Source organism: Mercenaria mercenaria, chromosome 17, assembly GCF_021730395.1.
Source record: "Mercenaria mercenaria strain notata chromosome 17, MADL_Memer_1, whole genome shotgun sequence".
Taxonomy (NCBI): domain Eukaryota; kingdom Metazoa; phylum Mollusca; class Bivalvia; order Venerida; family Veneridae; genus Mercenaria; species Mercenaria mercenaria.
Window position 1 is genome coordinate 1,639,924 of NC_069377.1, and position 21,792 is coordinate 1,661,715.

A 21,792-nucleotide genomic window follows, 5' to 3' on the forward strand; every position below is an offset into this window, starting at 1 on the left:
TATGATAGTGTCCGAAGTCCTTCGACCAGTTTTACATATCTTGAAAATTGATCTAAACATGACTTTACTGTAAAGTTTTAACATTCAATTCTAAGTAGGTATTGATATTTGTCAGAAAGTTAATACGGGCATACTCTTTCGTCATAGTGGAGAATGCTTCATGAAACAGGACATTTTATTTTACATAGAAAAATATTGACAATGATATAATAATTGTAAAAACTACAAACTACACAAATTTCCTCCAAGTTACTTAATAGCTTGCTAATGAAAATTGTGACGATTTTCTGTACAATTAACATGGAACATTATCAGTAACGAAGTTGTATTTTTGAAAACACAGTTAAATTATCGTGATACATTCCGAGCGAGTCTGAAATAAGACTGACAGTTTAGACATATTTAAAGACTGTAGTTAGGTAGTGGTAATTGGTGGGAAACTGGTTAAAGTACATTTCTTGTTTTCTGAAAAATGTTCTAAATTTGCTGAATATCGTTAATTCATATCGAACCAACACTTGACATTTTTATGCCTTTAAATGTTATTAGATATTTTGCATTGTACAAGGTTTCATTGATTCTATACTTCTATATTGAAATTCACAAATATATGACAACTTCTACACGTGAATCAGGTGTGGAGAACCAAAACGGCATTAAACTATATAATGTTAATTCAAATCGTTGCCATGTCAATCAAAACGGAGGCCTCTAACTACAAACCTCTTAATTAGTTGAACTAATTACTTTCATTGTCAAAAAAGCTTTATATATTCTCGATGCTGTTCGCGCAGTTTTAGCACTTTTCGCTGTGTCTTCTTGGTGTGTGCCAAATCAGGGTATATCATGATACGCATTTCTTGTGATAATGTAATGATAAATCTATTTCAATACTTTTTATACGGCAATGTATATTTAAGTGTCAAATTAAATACACTTTTTTTAAAAATAATTATGAAAAACAAAAACATAAAATACCAATCGCGTCAAATTCTGACTGATTGACTAGACACACATTGATGATCTCAGAGAGAGACTATTTCCCAAATGTGCACGGATTTTTTATGCAATATAAAATGTCATGTCCTAATTGCTGACAAATATATTTACAGGTTCGTAGCAAGTTGGGCATTATGTTATATCAATATAGTATCAAATAAATTGTGACACATATTGTCTTGTCCTTTCTTGTAACTATTTTTTTATCATGCATACACGTTACAAACGTTCTTCAAATCCGAAACCAATTTCGACTATGTAAAACAAAGAAGCATGTAGGTAAGTCAGTTATCATTCTCGAAATAGGTCTGCATAGTGTTTATAGACCTGTGAGGAGATTTGAAAACCTCGCTCGCTACGCTCTCCCGGGTCACAAATTCCTCTCAGGTCTATAAACACAATGCAGACCTATTCCTCGAACAATAGTTACTTACAACAGTTGGGGTACAAACTATTTCAACATTTTAATGCAGTCAAATTGTACAAAGCGTTGTCAATAAAATGTACATATAATTATTAAATAAATGAACTATTTCTCTCCAGTCCCGCAAAATTAATATGATCAACTCAGAGCAGTTACGCCTATCTTAATATGTAACCAAACTATATTTCAAAAAAATATGTAATACATTATGAAAGATCAACAATACATAAATGACAAAAGTAGCAAAAGTGACGATCTGTTACTCAAAATATACAAAACATTTATAAATAAACAACTAATTAACTCATTCCATAACTATTTCTTTTGTTAATCAGAAATATATACACCATACTCTGTCTTTCGTCTTTATGTTTTAATGCGAGAAGGACTGTCGAATAATCCCAGTAACATGCCTGTTGCAAACCAAACAAATGAATAATAATACACCTTGAGCGGCCTGGCAAATAATGAATAAATATTCTACAATTTCAGATTCGAAAACCACACAAAGAAATCCAAAAAGCCATGTTATACCTGTTAAAGTTGACATTTTGGCATACGTAAGTAGCGCATTTCGTTCATCGTGCATGCCAGATTTCAATGTCGGCATTCCTTTGATATAATGGACCGTGGACACAAACATAAACAAATTAGAAGCAATGACAATAACAACAGGGAGAATAAAGCAGTAGCCGAACATTCTGTAATCAGATATAAAGCACAAAACACCTCCATAACCGATATTAACATTACTGGAACTGACGAAAGTGATGACGAAATTAGCCATAACCGGAAGTGCAGCGAACGTCATACTGTAAAAGCAATAAGCCAATGTTCTGTGAAAGACAGTCACCGAATATTGGTTCGACCGAAAAATACTGAACATATGATATGTGCAAATGTTCAGTATCGTTACATTTACCATCCATAAGAAGTGAACAATAATGCCAATTAACGTGCATGTCCATTTTGGTACACGTGACGACTGACCTACTCCAAACTGAAAAAATATTTGAGCGCAGATAAGGCTAATTGTCAAACATATGTTATTGATTCCCTGTTGAGTGCGCAGTGCTTGGTAAAACATGTGACATAGTACTGTTGATAGTGAAAAAACAAGTGACAAAGATGTAGATACGGATGACAAAATTCCTGGACCTGAATATATATCTATTAAACCATACGAAAACTGAAAAACTTTCTCTTCTTTTGAATGTTTGAGTTTCATGAAAATGGAGGTCACTTTTTGGATGCAAATATAAATATTTTGTGAAGAACAATCAAATAGATATTCATTTTTTCGTAATTCTATTTCAAGTTCTTGAACAAAAATGATAGACTTGTTCTTTTGAAATGTGTACAAAGAAGCATTTAATAATACAACCGGACATTTGTAAATTGACAGCAACAGTCTTTGATATAAAATGGTTGTGGGTAAAGCGTCTCGGAAAGAATATTTCCTCAACATTGAATTATCGTTGTGGTCAATATAAGTTGCTAAGTCATCATCGTACTCGAAATTGTCAAGTTCAACAAGAAATTTATTTACGCCTTGCATTGTTCCTATCACTAATTTTACATCTATAATTGTTTCATGAAGGTCTACGATAGCATTAATAGCGGACACTTTTGCCTCATGATAACCAATAGGATTTGAGATAACAATAAAGTGCACCACAACAAAAGCAATTTTATCATTAATCTTTGACTCATCACTTTTGTAATAAAGAGCTATCTCTTTCAATTGCAGTTCTGACTGATACAGACTATCTAACGCGTATTCATTTATTGACTCCATGGTTTCTTCTACAGACGGATACATGTATGTGTCTAATGGCGTCAGTTTTAAGAAGACTTCGAAATTAATACCACCTATTGTCTCTGCAATGTCCACACAAACATCATCTACTAACATCTTTGGGAGAAAACACTTGATGTGCAGACACATTTCCTGAAATGAAAAGCATCATTTACATGCTCGTGCATGTTTGTAAACATTCCAGCAAAGCAAATTATAAATGTTATTAAAAGAAAAAAACCTGTTCTCCCTTGAACATATCTTTGTATACTAGTAAAATGATTTCATGATACACCTATAATCACTGTTACATGAATAAAATATACAGTAACGTGTTATTGTGTTTCATCTATACAGGCTACCTGTGGATATAATTATATCTAATACAATGGTTTTCATTAAAGATGAATTTCAGAAATAACTATACAGTCAAACCTTTGTTAAAGACCACCTCTGAACAGAGACCACCTGGCTCTATAGACCACATGTTTTGTTTCCCATTTTAACATTTACAGTGTAATTTAACCTTTGAATAATGACCACCTCCCAATAAAGACCACATTTTGGCTCTCCCATGGGCGGTCTTTATAGACATGTTTGACTGTATATCAAACTTTCTCACCTGTATCGGGTCATATATCTGTTGTCTGTTACACAAGACGTCCTGTTGACTGATTTTGTCGTCTGCCTTTTTGTCACCTGGATCGAACTTCAAAACAAGTGAAAAGTCTCTGTAATGAAAGTCATGTATAGGTCATGGATATTCTATGGTGTAGTTGTTAAAATTAGTGTTACAGAAATAGCAAAACACATTTCTGTACATATTTTGAAAGACAGATGTGTATGAGAGACACGCCGCTTCAACCACTGTATCGTAAACTTGCCACTCCCCAGAAACATTACATTCAGATATTATATCTCTACAGTCTTCATACACTAAATCCACAGGTGGTCGATATAATATGTTACATTTTTGGGATTCTCTTACTTCTTGAACAACATTTTCAAATCGTTCAGGTTCAAAAATTGCCTTGTCGCAAGCAATTTCTGGTTTCCAGAAAGTTAACCTGGTTTCATTCTCTCCATTGCATAAAGCGCAATACAAATTAGGGTACGTGACATTTGATTCTTTATTCGAAGCCGGAATCTTGGTGTCAAGGTCATTATATAGGTCGCTGTTTAAACATTTATCAACGATTGTTTCAGTCTGTACTTTATTGACTGTGCTCATTCCTGGAATGTCTAAAATCTGAACTGAAGGACACGACACCACCATAACTGCCGTAGAAGGAAACATGCTTGGATAAAGTTGAGAGATAGAATTTCTTTTCAACGGTGTGGGAATACAATCTGTGATCTCACTGCTAGAATCGTTTTGTGTTTTCGGGTCAACCAAATCAGAGAAAGCTTTTCAGTTTTCGTATGGTTTAATAGATATATATTCAGGTCCAGGAATTTTGTCATCCGTATCTACATCTTTGTCACTTGTTTGTTCACTATCAACAGTACTATGTCACATGTTTTACCAAGCACTGCGCACTCAACAGGGAATCAATAACATATGTTTGACAATTAGCCTTATCTGCGCTCAAATATTTTTTAAGTCTGGAGTAGGTCAGTCGTCACGTGTACCAAAATGGACATGCACGTTAATCGGCATTATTGTTCACTTCTTATGGATGGTAAATGTAATGATATTGAACATTTGCACATATCATATGTTCAGTATTTTTCGGTCGAACCAATATCCGGTAACTCTCTTTTCTGCAAAAGCTCAACAACCTGATTCAAACTACAAATTTGTGTCAAGAAATAAGTAAAACTAACTGAACTGTGAGAAATGTTTGGTAAAAGTTTGTTTTGTTGCCATGACAGCTGAGGAAGTAGTTAGATAAGAACAGTCTGAATTGTTCAGTCACTACAGAATTTAACTATTTAATCTTTTCAAAACTTACTCCATGCATAAAATAACGTCAGTGCCCTGTTTGATTTGAATAATCCTAAAGTTTCAAGAAAATTGACAAAAATGTTACTTTTATAAGAAAATAATGCATTGTCGCCATGGTAACGTTAATTTGACTATGAATTTTGTAAAAAATTCTTTCTTGTTTATATGTTGTATTTCTTAGACCATATTATATAAGCACATCTATTTTTATATATAATAACTGCATCAACGAAACACTATGTTACCATATGAATCTACCTTAAACTGACAAGAGTTGTAACTCTGTCATGTGTATCAGGACATTCTGTATTTCCCAAACAATGTCACATCAGTTTACATGAAATGAGGTTTTTGACGTAAATATGTATTTGGAATAACGCTTTAAAATATTCAAATCACTTCAAAGACTGGATAGAAATGGTACTTTTGGTAAGAATATACAGCATTGTTGTCATGGTAACGAATCAGTGATCAGTATAACATCAGTATTACTACTTTGAGTATAATCACTGATTATAGTATTTCTAATAATTATATCTTATTGCCTGATTGTCTGTCTGACTGTTACAAAGAAATAGTGTTCTTACAACAAGGTTAATGTCCTAGATTTGTTATGTTATCTAACTCGCTATCCAGTAAGCCTTATTTCTTTTACAAAAGAAAGTCATAAGACTGTTCACAAAACAGTTGTCGATGGACTCTGTCTGTACATTAGAAAATGTTGACTGTATTATTTACTTCACTTTCTATATCCTTTCCGCAGCTGTAACGTAATTAAACGTTTTAGCGACGGATGATCCTTTTACGCTTCCGTAGAATCAACATTTAACATACAAAATTCATCTAAAAATATTTCTGAAATGTCTAGCTCTGCAGCTCTCAAATACGAAAATATCTTACATCTGAAGCATATACTGACACTTTCATACAACATCAAAAAGGACCTTTTAAGAGATTTGACGAAGTTCCAAAAATCTGTATGTACCCTTGCTCTGTTACGGATCCTTGTGGGATTTGTGTTTATCCCGAGCTCAAATATGTTTGCGTAGATGAAAAGCTGACATGTTCTTCTAAAGTCTAGGTAATTTCAAATCGTTAGAAACTGCTGAAAATTGATTCACCATAGCAAATTTATTTCATTACGTATTTCGTCTTCATATAATTTTAAATAAGAGTCTGCATTTAGATATTCTGCCTCTATTGTTGTGCAGTGAAAAATCAGAAAAATCGTTAAAAAATCAGTGAGCACAAAAATGTATATTTTTGACATAGAAACTTCAATAAGGATAAATTATTCATTAAGTTTATGTTGCGAAAATTTTAAATAATGAGCATTCTTTATGTTTTCATGACAGATGTCAAAACTTTATTGTTGTCTCAACTTTGACACATTTATGCACTTTATCATCGATAGTCCAGAATGTGCTAAAAGTTTCTAAACGTATTTATGATAAGTCGTTGTGATCTTCTGAATTTAAATGAGCCGTGCCATGGGAAAACCAACATAGTGGGTGTGCGACCAGCATGGATCCAGACCAGCCTGCGCATCCGCGCAGTCTGGTCAGGCTCCATGCTGTTCGCTTTTAAAGCCTATTGGAATTGGAGAAACTGTTAGCGAACAGCATGGATCCTGACCAGACTGCGCGGATGCGCAGGCTGGTCTGGATCCATGCTGGTCGCACACCCACTATGTTGGTTTTCCCATGGCACGGCTCAAATGTAAAAACTACCTGACTGTTAAGGTGTTTATTGCTGTCAAAACTTGTTAATATTTTAAATACTTGTAATTTTATTACCATGTACACTTTCTTGAATTTGATTTGTTTATACTGTTAATTACAGTCACAATAAGAGTCATTTTAATTGGTCAGTTATTATATGTTGAGGGCAATTATAAGAGGAGCGGTGGTATAGTGGATAGGGTGTCGGCCGATCAATCCAGGGGTCGTGGGTTCGAGCCCCAATGGGGTCACGACCATGATTTCTTATATGACACCAGGTTTTTCCAGGAAGCGGACTCGAGAGTGGTTCCAATAAGCTTAAAGTTTTCATCACAATCGAAATTGTCACAAAATAGCAAATATGGTGTTCACAAATTCGAATAAAAACTGCATATTAACAAATTATCAATTTGTTACCCTGTCCGTTAAAAAAAAAATCTTTAAAATCATTGCGCAAATAACAAATTTATTGCGCTGTGCATTTCATGAATTGCGCAGGCTTACCAAGCTTGCGTAACATCCAGTGAAAGACAAAATATATAGTTCCAGTACATACTGCTAGTATTTTATTGAGTCGGGTACTTCTGAAAGCATTGGAATGTCTATTATCAAAGAGTTTACCACATCGATGAAATTAAATTATGACAGCTTCATTTTAAATGACCCGAATAAGATATGTACGGTACGTTAAATCTTCCGCGAAACTTCGCGGATGAATCCTAACTACATTCTGGGCACCTGTCGGCGAACACACGTGACCTGTTTATAACAACGCTTCTACGATTTGCGTTTGAAATACGGACTTCGGTTTACCGAAAAAATACTATGAAGATCAGCCATATAAAAATGATGCAAAATCGCGAGTGGCGAAAATGCAAACGTCTATAACTTCGTTTTAAATCGTAACCTTTCTGGAATTTTGACTGGTTCGGATAATTTGCTTATGATTCAGGTCGCAAGAAATGAAACCGTCACCCATTCATTATGACACATGGGTTGAATTTTGCGTCAGTAAGCGGATTAATTATCGGGAGAAGAAGCCCTTACTGGTTTGTTTAATTACTACTGATTTTAAAAATGATTTTATTTCTTATTTTTCGAGAAATAAACAATCGGCGACACATTTAATTGTATTTTCCTGTAGTTTTCGAAATCGAAAGTAGATCGTCTATGTTAGACTGCTTTGAAGAAACGAAACAGTTTTTTTATGAAATGATTTAAATAAGAGGTAATTTTACCGTACACTTCAAAGTCAGATACTGCCAATTGTTGCTAAACTGTCTTCGTATCATCACAATTTGTAAAACATATTATTGAAACTTGAGATTTTGGCGATATTAAGAAAAGTGTACGTGTCCGGATATAATATTTTGGGTAAATGTCGAGCTGTATTATGAAATTTTAACATTCAAGTAACAGACATGATAGATATTATTGTAACAGAAATGATTCTAGAATTTATTTTTATAACACATACATAGAATCTATATCAGACTTATATTCTAGTCCTGAGGCATGACCTGAAAGTAAAAATATAAGGTGACAGTCATTCATACTTTGGATATTGTAATACTAAAGAGAATCTAGGAAATATTTAGAAATTGAAACATAAATTTTTTAATTAGAAATCGCACCAAAAGCTGTATCAAGGGTGTACATTTTCAAAATTTTCTTGTGGTGATACCCTAAACCATACTTGCAGGAGGGGGTATCCTCCCACACCCTGCCCCCATATTGCCACTTTACAGTTTGATACATTTGCCCTTTTACCACCTGCCACAATGCCCATTTCAAAATCTGGCTGCAATTCAAAGGAACACCTCTCCCCGCACCCTACCTGCTACCGACCACGTAAAAATGGCTCAAATATTTTTCAGCCCAGTCTGGGCCTGCCTGTCTACATGAATCAAAATGGATAATTGAAAGTGCATGGACTTGGGGACTACTGGCCTGGTTTTGAAGGGGTTAACAGGTCTGAAATAGAATAAATGATGGTTTTAACTAAAAAAAGAACTACATTTATTAATATCAGTTTTCTTTTCCGAAATTGGTAGCTAGTCCGAGTAACTTCCATGAGTTTCGAATGCGCAATTTTCCTGTCAGTGTAAACATTCATGACACTAGATATTGACACTCATCAATATTTACATATCTTTAAACACAAAATTAAGTATACTTTAAATTCATATCACTTATAATATGATTGAACAATAGACATTTCTAACGTAAACGTAAATCGGAAACGGATTACTGAATCCGGAAATGTTATTTGCAAATAATGGTCTAAGTGAGATACTATTGCATTACTATTGGATGAAATTGTCTCCCCTAGACCACAAATTAGCCTAAAATTTTACGGATTCAGTATTCCGTTTCGTAATTACGTTTACGTTAGAAAGGTCTAATACCTAATGTATCACACGGTTATCGCCAGGCCCGTTATCTATAAAATATCTGAACAGTTCTTTCGTCCATCCGTTACAAATTGTATGTGGCAATCCGCACTATAAAATTTCAATATATAAATTGTCATATTCAAATTTTATCATGTGCGAATATATACCAGCCGATAATTGCCTGTTTTTGGTAATGCCAGAGGCAAATGTTTACTGGAAAATATATATAGTCATGGGCAGTATCTTAGTGTCAGCTGTCAAATTGTAGTTTGTACTTTCAACATTTTTATTTTTGCGAACCACTCTTCAATTTTAGAGAAATATATTGGGTTTAAATACGTGTTTGATGTCAATCAAAATTTTTACTAGGCATCGATTGAATGTTCATTTCATCTATTGTAACAAAATCTCTGTTCTGTTGGGGAAAAAAACCCTAAAAACAATCTGAAACTGGTAGACTATACTACCAGCACATCAATCATTAGCCGACTCTCAGGCCCTTCAGGCCTTTGATTTACCATTCCATCAAACAGAATTTTAAATGTGTTTCAATGAGAAAACAAACTGCAATTGTATTGAAAAGAGGCATAATTTGAAGAAATTTTCTATTTGTTTGTGACTATAGTATAAAATTCGTCTCATAGACTATCTGCAAATTTTGTACAGTTGCAGAAAAATAGTAACAAACACTAATTAGAAATCAAATAAAGTGATAATAACCATTACCCTGAGTTATCTGCCCTTCTAAATGACCTAAAAGTACAAAAGCCTCGCATTCAGGGGCAGATGACTCATAAAGTAACAATTGAACCTCCAATGTTTTTTTCATGAATTTGTTTCTAATAAGAGGCTCTGTGATCATGCAAAGTTTAAGAAAATTTTCTCAGTTAGTTAAAATTTTCCTTCTTTGCCTATATAACAACTTCCAGATGTGTGTTTAAATTCATACAAGCACAATGTCTGCCGAGCAGGTTACTGAATTTTGCCTTCTCGCGATCGGATTCTTTACAATTTACAGTAAATTATATAACGATACTTTTATACCGATCAAAGTAAAAGTTATGCCTTTATGGTAGACACAACCACACGTAACTTTTAATACATATGCATAGTTTAAACGGTAATTACTACACGAGGGGTACATATGTGATTGAAGGTTCTCGGATATCCTTGAATGGGTTAAAGTCAGTTACAACAGTGCTGTCTGTCTTTTATAATGCATGCGTAGGATATGGAACAGAATATAATATCTATAACGAGCGAAACACTAAATGTAGATGTATTTTTGTTGAATATTCTATGATATCCATAGAATGCAGACTGTAATACTCTTATTGCAAACTGACCTTGACTTAGATGTAAACGACGAATACTTTATATACTGTAATATTTATGAATGTTTCTCATTGCAGAGTTGGTGCAGCCGTTCAGCGCATGCGCGGAATTATTATCAAATGGAACGCACGGCAAAAATACTCATTTTTTTGCATGTCCGCACGCATTTAGTGTATAATGTGCATAATATACTGACTAAAGGTTAGGGTTAGAATCACCATGGTTACCAAATATATATATTTAAGGTATTTTTGTTCAAATTTAGTTAATCCGGTATATACCGGAGTCTGTAATATATCACGGGCGCACCAACTCTGTATTTAGTCACAGCCAATATTTATTGTGAGCGAACGTAGGAAAATGTCTTTTTAAGATTTAACAATATATTCCATTAAATTTATTTCCTTTAAATCTCAGACCATACTACGAGTTTTTTAATGTTAGAACTGTAATACGTTAGTACTTATTTAATTTTACGACAATTTCGCCCCTAATTAAGTGCAGAAAGCTAAACTCCTGAACAAACTATAGATGAGTTATTTTTCTCGTTTCCGTTCCGTTCCAAGGTGAGACTACTTTGTTATCCTTATGCATTGGGTAGTGCAACGCCGACAATCTTTACTTGTTCAAAATGAATACTTTGCAGAGTATTTATAGAAACATTATTAATGTTTACTATTTAAATATCAGTATTTTCTTTAGGCATTTATTTTTCTTTTTGAACTTCAGTTGATCCTTGGGAAACCTGCTTACAGAGTCATTCAGAATCTGTTGCCAGCTGCTTACTTGAAAAAAATATACTCCCAAACAAAAGACAGTTAGAAGAGATTGCCAAAATATTTGATGGTAAACAAAAATCTTCCATCGTGAGAAAATGCTGTAGCAAGATCAGTGAAAACATCAAGGGTCTTTCTGAAAAGATCAACGGAGTTTGGCCAGCTTATAGATTTGGCGAAAACGGAAAAGAAAATTTCGCTTTTGTCATATGTACTAACGAGGATATAGATTTGAATAATAGACTGAAATATGAATATAAAATACGCGTTATAGGTAAATGTAACAATGAAGCCAGGGATGTCACGTTTAGTACAGAAAACATAAGCTATAAGATGAATCCAGATGATACAAAGAAAATAAAAATGTTCATAGCAAAAAACTCAAGGGACCTTTTGAAACGACAGAGTATGCTCAGTGGAATATCAGCTAGCTCCGTCAAGTCAAAAAAATATAGTACAAACAAATGGGAAAAAGTCCCCTGTCCATGTCTGGTGTTTTATGTTCACACAAAAAATTACATACCGCTCGACGAAGATCCGTTTGAAAAAGAATACGATGGTATACCGGTTGATGTACGGGAGGGCGCATTTACGAGGTTTGGACGGGATGGCCATTGTAGTACAAAATATCAACCAGATGTAAAAATTGCATGCGAAATAAGAGGAGCAAATTCATCTGGAACTCTCAGTGGATTCCTTGAGTTGCCAGACTCAACAGATATATTCGGATTCACATGTGCACATGCAGTTTTATCTACTGATGTTTTAAGAAAATACCTTTTGAAAAGTGGCAACAAATCTTTTAACGTTCAGCCAGCAAATGCTGATGAAAAACTGGAAAGTATGGTTTATCAGCCAGTGAATTCAGAAGAAGTACTAGGGAATGTGGTAAAAGTAGCTTACCAAGAGGGTGGAAAGGGGACAAGCGGAATGGAAATTGCAATTGTCAAACTTCAAAAGGCTAGATATCCGATTTCCGGGAAGATAAGTGATTTTGAAAGTGAAACAAACGGTAAAGTGTTTTTATACTAAATGGATGTAATTCATTTCTAGACTTCCCATATATATGGGAAAACATAACTTATAGCAATTTGTAGCCTCGTCATTATATTGTTTTATCACATGTTTTACATCGTGGGAGGGAAATAAAGCAATTGTATAATTTTCTTAAAAAGTTTAGGTATTTAAGCTTTGACGACCTTACTTATTTGTGTGAGACGTTGGTCGAATTTACTTGATCTATAACAGGTGAAGAAAGAAATAACTTGATGTTTCAACAGAAAAAGCTTAGATATGTTAAAAATATTACATTTGCGTCTTTCCGCATTTTTATTAAACTCGTTTAATAACGCAGAGTATTTGAATGATAATTTTGCGCCCTATCGCTTGCACACATGGTTTATAAAAAATGAAAATCAATGTTTACAAGGATGACTCTGAGCAGTAGCTTGGTTCTAAACAAAATCGTAAAGCCATTTTGTTGGAAGGTTTCAAACAAAGTGTCTGTAAGAAATGAAATGACAATGAATCATACTTTCTCAGTTGTTGTAGATTGTTTGTGTTTCTATGAATACTTTTATATAAGATTGATTGTACTACACTTACTGTAAAATAATTCTGCTATTCTTGCTTTTGCAGCTTGTAGATAAATTTAACAACAAAAGCTTTATATTTTAGAACATACATTTGAAACTGGAAAGGTAGCCGAACGTGCCTCAATACAGTATGGAGAAGACGTCGTGAAATTTGGTTCTACTTCGGGTATATCTCAAGGTAGGATTGCATTTGATGATGCTACTGTGCGTGGGCTAAGCTTTCCTTGGAATAAAGATGACTGTGTCATACTTTACAACCAGCTAGAGGTCTGGTCCCTGAACTTACACGAAAGATTTGCTGTTAATGGAGATTCTGGAGCACCTGTCTATGTCTCAAGAAACGATGAACTTAATTGTGTTGGAATAGTAGAGGGTGGATATGACATTGGGAATTGTGTGGTTACACCTGTTGATGGATTATTAAGAGAACTGGCTATTCGTTCTTTAAAAGATTTCCGAGGTTATCCTAGCAGAAAGGAAAAGTCTGAAACTACTAACATAAAACAGGACGTGCTACCGAGGCACGTGAGAAAACGGAAATGTATTGGAAGATTACACTAAACAGGAAGTGACTGCTCACTGTTACATGTGAAGAAGTTCAAAATGTAGTTCCACGTTGTTTATGAAATCTGGTATAATGAATCATATGAGGATGTGGTAGTTATATTTTTGGCTTAGTTTTATTGCTTATTGCATTGAAAAAGGTCTAGACCATTTTCATTGTGAATTTCTAGGATTCTGTTTATGTCTACATACGCGTAATTGCTAAACGGAAATTTTCATGGGAGCATATTCAGAGGGTGATGTTTTCAGAACAGATTATTTTTCTTATATGAAACATAAATTTTTTTTATATTTTTTTTGGTAAGAACACATCGAGGGCTCAACGCGAAACTAGTCTATCTGCTTCTATTTCTATATACACTTAGACTAGTTTTGCGTTGAGCCCTCGACACGTTATACTGAATGACTATGTATGGTTGTCCTGTCATTGGAATTCTCTAATGTACTGAAAATGAGGTCTAAATATTTCATTGTTTAATATGAAATAAATAAGAAACTGAATTGGTGCAGTGTAACCTAGAAGATAAGCAGGAGTAAAAATTATAACTTTGATGTATATGGGCTAGTTTGGTCAGATAATTATAAAGAAAAGCAATTTCAGTGCAATTTTGAATAGAAAGTGTTGAAAATCTAAAAATGTTTCAATTTCACTGTTTAGTGTGTATTTTTTTAACCTAGAAGTTGAACAGGGATAAAAATTGAAAGTTGTTTAGTTGAAAACAAAAAAACAACAACAGTGCAATGTTGCAGAGAAAGTGTAGAAAATCTAAAAATTTTACTATTTCACTGTTTAGCGTGTATTGTTTTAACAAAATGCATATTTACAGCCTGAATATTGCTAAATTTTTATATTTCAGTGGTAAGATTATGTATATTTACAGCCAAAGTGTGTGATTTAGGTGCAAATTAGAGTAAAAAGTGATAAAATTTGGCAAAATAAGCCACAACAAGGAAAAGTGGTCTAAGATTATGTCGAGACAATTATTTTGGAAAAAATTTGGTGCGCTAGCATACGTTTACTGAAGAAAAAAAAGAAACCGTAAAACCTTGAAAATTGATTTCATCAAACTGAAACTGATATTTTTCATGCATTAGGTTACTGGTACAATGTGTGCAAAAGCAACACTTCGATAGTATAGAAAGGTTTCCTTAAAGTAGTGATTGCACAAAACAGGACAATTCATTAATATCACTAACTAAATATCAAGCATTTGAATATTTAGAACCAGTTTTTAAATATTTTACAGAAAAAACTAAACCATGTATTTTTTGTTTCATCATGGGCCTTCTGTCTGTACATGATGCATGGGTGCTTTGGAATTTTTGTTGCCATGGCAACACAACATTTTTTGTAAAATATGGTAAAAGTTTATTTGTCTTAGATAATTGAGTTTCTAGGTTCTGAATGACCGTAAGAAATACAATGATTTTCCAGTAATTAATACTATTTATTATGCAATCATTTCGTCAAGTCACTAACTGGAACGGCCCAAATACATTTAGATATTTAGATATATATTTTGTCAATGGTCAAACCTCATTCTAACATTAACGGTCGATATTGCATTTCCAAAAGCATTGCTTCAATGTAAGTACAAGTAGAAAAAAAACAAGAAAAAAGCTATTTCCACGAAGTTCAAATGTATGAACTGTCAAATTATGCCAATAATGAAAATCACATTCATATTTTCATATTTGCAATGTATACATATTGTATTTTGTCGTTTTAGAGTGTAAAATTGTGTCTGGATATCTTGTAAATTATGTAGCCATTTATATTTCAAAAATTAAGTTCGTCTTTATTGTACACATGCTATTAGTTATACTCGTTTTGTATAAATTTTCTGTATATGTCATCTCACTTCAGCACGAACAGCTTCTGATGAGCTCAAAGGTAGTTAGATATCCGTCGTCTGTTCGTCCAAGGCCAAACCTTTTCGTCTACCTTGGTTTGTTTACCCTCCAGTATCCACCAAATCAAACAAGAAGGTACAGACAATAGGGCTTTTTCCTGTCTTGTTTGTAGGTAAACAATCCATCAAGGGATTTTAATATTACTAGGCATTGAACCCTAGCTTCAAGGTCAAGGCCACACTTGTAGGTCAAATATCAATAGGGATTTTTCCTGTCCTGTTCAAAACTTTGTCATCCATTGACATAAATTTGAATAAATGTTACCCATAATGAAACAATGTGTCTTAGCTCAAACGTAAATTTCATGCTTTGATGTCAAATCTTTCTAGGTTTATCTGTCCGGACAAAACTTCTTTCATCCATCAATGGATTTAATTTTTACTTGACACAAATATCCTCCATAAGGAAGGAATCTTTCGTGCGAAACACTGAGATCCCAATTTCAGAGGTTAAGGTCAATGTTACAGGTCAAAGTTCAGTTGGTGTTTTCCTGTCCTGTCCGTAACTCTGTCATCCTTCAAGGGATTCTTATATTTCTTGGTATAAATGTTTCCAATAATGAGCCAGATTGTCATGCGCAACACCCAGGCTCTAGCTCAAAGGTTATACTTGGAGATCAAAGGTCAAAGGATTTTCTGTTCAGCCCATAGCTCCGTCATGCATCAAGGAATTTTAAAATTACTTGGCACAAATGCACAAATGCCTCCCATAATGAGACAATGTGTCGCACGCAACACTGATATCTCAAGCTCAGAGGTCCGATCAAGGTCAAACATGGAGATAAAAAATCAAAGTTTTTTTGTCCTGTTTAGTCCATAGCTTCGCCATCCATCAAAAGATTTTAACATTACTTGGCACAAATGTTCCAGATAAGTGACAACTTGTCGCGTGCAATAATCAGAGTAAAAGTTTAACACCGTTTTTTCTTGTCTAGTACAAAACTCTATTATCAGTCAGGAGGTTTTAATATTACGTGGCACAAATGTTCACTGAACGAGACAGTATGGCATACACAACACCAAGACCACTGACTCAAAGCTCAAGATTACACTCGGGGGTCAAAGGGCAACAGATTTTTTTCTTGTGCGGGTTATACCTCATCCGTCAAAAAGATTTTACTATACATTGGCAAAAAAATTCCCCATGATAAATTATTGTGTCATTCACAACATTCAGATCCCTGGCTGAAATGTCAATGTCACACATAGAGTTTTTTGCCTTTAAATATTTTGGTTATTTTTCTTGTCCTGTCTACAGTTTTTTTCAACCTTGCATAGATATTTAAATAGTTTTGTAATGATATTCAACATAACAAGCTCATGTGTCATATGGACCAAATAAAAAATCTTGGTCCATTTTCTTCATTTTTACTTTTCTGTAATATGATGAAGTATTTCATTGCATTTTCCTCTTATTTTCTTACCAAGAATGAAATGTTATTACAATATTTATTGTATTTATAAATGTTATTAGCAATCATAAACTGTAGATTTTGTATATGCACATTTTAATCCAAACATTTTGTGTTTTTACATATTGTATATATAATATGGTTATTATTATAGTAGATCCATCTGGGATGCTGTATTCGGCTTAAGTCGAATTCGTCAGATCGTATCTTACGAGGCACGCAAGCTCTGAGTGTCAGCCGTCCATGCAAAATCCACGAGGACCGAATACAAAATCCCAGCTCAAGCTACTGTTGTAATGACCATTTTATTATTCAAATCCATCTTTTTGTTTTTGTTTTGTTATCGAACGAATTCTTAAAAGTTTATCATAAGTATTCATAGAACTGTGTCAGCTTATGCATACTAAATGACAGTAGTCCGGTGATATACAATACAAAAGGTACAATACGGAATTTTTCTGCCTGTTCATATTTACCTGTGAAATGCAAGCTGTGCTTTTTACATAATTTATATAGGTATATAGAAGAGCACTTTATTGTATATACATCATTAACAGATATCACATCATAAAGATATGATGCAGTTGAGATTGTTACAGTAACCTTCCAGAAGAGGACTTCGTATTGCACGACAATATTTTTTCATTCACTTGTTTTTACTCACTCTCACATTATTTTATTTGCAGCGTCATATACAATCAAACTTCGTTTGTTCGAACTCGGATAATACGTGCACCACCCTTTGCTCGAACTCATCGTCAGGTCCTGGCAATGTCACTGTAAAACGTGTAATGTCTGATGGTTTGAACTACTGATAACTCGAACACATTTACCAAGTCATGTTGAGTTCGAGCGAACGAAGTTTGATAGTATACATTAAATGCCGAACAGTTTGGACATGAATATGTTGAAAACTTTCACCCTAACTGTGAAACTACATTTCTTAACCAAATTCAAAAAACACGCAATTCAAATGTCTTACGCATTATATCATTTATCTATCTATTCTTTTTATTGCTTGTAACGTCTATTAAGTATATTCTTATTTATTTATTTATTTGGGTTTTACGGCGCACCAACACGGTAAAGGTTATATGGCGCCAAACAGGACTACAAATTTTGGTTTCACATCTCGTTTACATCGAAATAAAAACATGAGGTATGGAATCAAAATTTGCATACCTGCTGGAATCACAGAGTTACAGCAAAATCATGTTTTAAGACCCTATTAGTCGCCTTTTACGATCATACAAGGGTAAGGCAGTGGTTCTAATTCTTTTCATACATAGATCGTCCCAGAATCACATGGGGCAAGTTTATTCTTAGTTAGTATATTACCAAGAACCCTACTGAAAATAAGCTATCGGGCTTTCAGGGGCAATCCAATGTCATTGAACACTGTCATATGCATGTGTATACATACCGGATTTTTTTAAACACCAAAAATGTTTACACACTTCTACAGATATTTCATGATGGTAACCAAGTTACTGCCGAAACAATATTTTAAAATAGCTTTCTGTGAAACCGAATTTTTTACATTTAATTGAAAGATTTTATACGATGCTACATTGGTATAATTGATCAACATCCTCAAATAACCTTTTGTTAATTAATTTACATATATTTTGATTGATTATGTTCTGTGTATATTTACATTGTATATGTGTGTTTTAATCTGAATAAACAAGACTATTAATTCATTATCTCTGATGAATAGATTCAATCAAGTTGAGAAGGCTATGTTGCATTCTACGATTCCAAAGAGTATTATAAAGATTGTATTTTATCCCCCGCCAAAGGCGGAGAGATGTGGCTTTGGCGTTGTCCGTCCGTCCATCCTGAGCCATATCTAGAAAGTGGATTGAAATATTTAAATAAAACCCCATAACTAAATAAGTACAAGACTCTTTGATGCTTTTCTTCTAAATCTTACAAAAATGAATGAAGGGAGTGGAATTTTGTCTTTCAGCTGGCTTAGTTGTGTCTTTATAAGTTAGGCTCTTTGTGCTCTGACTTCAGACAAGTTGTTGAATGCATTGGTATAATTGGGGAGTAATTGTATTTACACTGCTTTGTCCAACATGTTGAAATAGAGTAAGTGCGGGGTTGGCATGCCCTAAACGCATTTAAACCCCCAGTTTCCTTTTTATAGGTTACTGGCCGTTCCAAGGCGGTACTGTCCGTCTTGTACATTGTATTATTGTTGGTTCGACCCCCGGCCGCGTCATACCATAGACGTAAAAGTAGTACCAACAGCTCCCTTGCTTGGCGCTCACCATTAAAAGGGAAAACTAGCCTCTTCTCTCTTACACTCGTGCCAATGGATTCCATCAGGAATAAGGTGTCGATAGTGATTAATATACGTTGTAGAACTTGCTTTACAATCGACCTGAGATAAATTATGTATAAACTATATAAACAAATGAAGTTTTGTACGCTCACCCCATAGCCCCCTCCCAGATTTTTTTCATTCCTTTGACGGATATGTTTCTCTGCCTCTCATCACCACAAACACAACCGGCGGGGGATACCAGTTAATCGAATTTGCTTGTTATTAATAGGGCTGGTGCTGCCGTTTGTTGCAATAGTTGTCAAATATTGGCAAATATGTTTAATTGTTATTTCACCTTTAAGTCTTAGTTCCATCCTTGTAAATAAACAAGCATCAGTGTCAGGATACGAGATATATGACCCAGGGAAGTGCCTACGACTTTAGTATCTTGAACAATGAAATGGGTCCACACGCTAAGGTGACTATGGCTTAGACTAGCTGCAGACAATATAGAATGTCCTTTGTCAAAACGTATAGCTGGGGATACCAAATATCTCATACGTAAAAAACCTGGCTACCGTGCCTAAATGATTCGTATACCAATGATCGTAAATGATTTCAGTTATGAGCTAGATAATTTCAGGGATCAGGCAAAAATCATTCAATGTTTCAACTATCAACCTTCAATTCAAAATCAGCAGCTTAAACTCTAATAGGCTGGAGATACTATGCTTGAATGGTCTTTGTCCCTTCAGGCAATGTCTTTGAACAACAACGTACGAGTCCTATCGCATTATATTGTCCGGTCTGCTGGATGCTCAGCTATATTCACTTATTGCATTCAACCAACTACCATATAGGTATAACCTTGTTGCCTTGGCTGTACTTCGCCAATAACGCTAAACCTCGGCTATAAGCTGGAACTCTCCTACTTTCTCAGTAGATCACCAAATCCTATGCCTAAGCTTTCCCATGCTCAGCATATATTTGCTTCGTTTATGGCATTCAACTACCCTTAATGTAAAACTGCTGTGCGCTGGCCCTAAAGCTCGACACCTTGTTGAAATTCTGCAACTCTTCTTTAGTCTTCTTTTTAATAATTTATCCGCCCTGACAGTGTAGTTGCAATAACTTCTTTATCAAGGTACTGGGATAAATAATAAAGTGAATCCTCGATGTGTCTTCTTTTGTCGCTGGATACAGAATAATCTCCTTTGCATCCATCTACTTTTTTATACCTTAGCAGAAGCGAGCTTTGATTGGTGGGTTTTATTGAACTTGTTTCTGATTGGACCAAAATCGAACATAGTGGGTAACTTCACATGGAAGCTCTAGGGTAGAGTAGAGATCAACACTATACTCAATAACCCACTTGAACGGCATAAGTTAGTAAACCAATCGTACCTTTCCTGTTGAAGAGTTGAACTCTGCAAACTCCACGGCGAGGTAGGGTCTACTGGCTCCTTGCTTTTCATCACAACGCTCAATGTGCAGGGAAAAGAAGTTTTACATATTTCCAGGGCCCAATTTGTGATAGGTCGATTACTTTACTGATGGGAGTAAGTATTATTTACACCACAGCTTACCCTTCTCTAGAGCTCCGATGTGAACTTACTCAGTATTTCACAAGGAGTACCTGCTCTAAAAATAGTTGGTTCCCTTTAACTATTTATGTAATGTAACGTGTGATGCTGGGATCTAGTATCACTGTAATTAACTCAAATCTTCCATAAATTTCCCAGATCTTACTATTTAGAGCAATTCGAAAATAATTATAGCAATGGTAATATGAAAAGGGAGCCAATCACTATCTGTGCATATGTGAAACGTTATCAATACACCATTTTACATATTTACCCGTTTATATGAATGAAAAGGTGTTGAAAAAGACGTTAAACCCAAACACACACACACATATTTACCCAGAGTTTCATGAAACATTATGTAACAGGTTTACTTCATGTTTTTCCAGATTCCTCTGATGATAACTAAATCAATATTTTCCGGTTGGGTTCAGCATATTTTTATTTAGCTGATTTTGCTCTGTATAATATACCCTGCAATAGCCCGAATTCATGAGAATTCCATGCGTAGATATTCAGTTAGACACAAGCGGTATACGTACAGTATCCTTAACGAATTAAACAGATAAATGTACTATAAAAGCAGAGGGATTAGCATACATGAGAGAGGCTAAGATAACTATTGGACAACCCACATATAAATAAAGTGGTCAGTGTATGATTTAAATGCTTCGGTAATTAAACTTATTACTCTGTATTGTAAAACAAGTAAATTTTGTGATACATCAAATTTCAACAAGTACTGTCAACTTTTCACATAAAGAAATAGAAATTATTGCATCTTCATTATATCAAAATAACCATAGTTTGTCATCTTAAAATTTAGAATTAGTCATTCCTGCCGCACTCCACCTTCCCTAAAAGGACAAAATTACAATTTTCTAATTGGCAAGGTCAATTAGAATATAAAATAAACTCGTTCAAAAGCCGGGCTTAGAGGTCAGTTACGAACTAGAGTATTATTGATTGTTCAAACATACGCGAATAAAGGACGAGAGAAACGGAAGTATATTAAATATAAAAGAAATTCAAATTCTACGAAGAAAAAGTGTA

At 34.4% G+C, this 21,792-nt stretch overlaps 1 protein-coding gene across 1 annotated transcript; it reads left to right on the top strand.

Moving 5' to 3' along the window:
• The first annotated feature begins 10,242 nt into the window (after positions 1–10,242).
• Positions 10,243–18,501, top strand: LOC123537454 (uncharacterized). The gene is made up of 3 exons (XM_045321174.2): positions 10,243–10,303; positions 11,351–12,409; positions 13,075–18,501. Exons 1-3 carry the CDS (start codon positions 10,243–10,245, stop codon positions 13,551–13,553), a joined length of 1,599 nt encoding a protein of 532 aa, XP_045177109.2. The 3' UTR covers positions 13,554–18,501.
• The last annotated feature ends 3,291 nt before the right edge of the window (positions 18,502–21,792 follow it).

What these genes read in the sequence shown, in the direction of transcription:
- LOC123537454 (XM_045321174.2), top strand. Translation starts at nt 10,243, where the DNA reads ATGTCTGCCGAGCAGGTTACTGAATTTTGCCTTCTCGCGATCGGATTC. An exon ending in CGGATTCTTTACAATTTACA is followed by an intron (nt 10,304 to 11,350) that starts GTAAATTATATA and finishes TTTGAACTTCAG; the next exon opens with TTGATCCTTGGGAAACCTGC. An exon ending in TTTTGAAAGTGAAACAAACG is followed by an intron (nt 12,410 to 13,074) that starts GTAAAGTGTTTT and finishes TTTATATTTTAG; the next exon opens with AACATACATTTGAAACTGGA.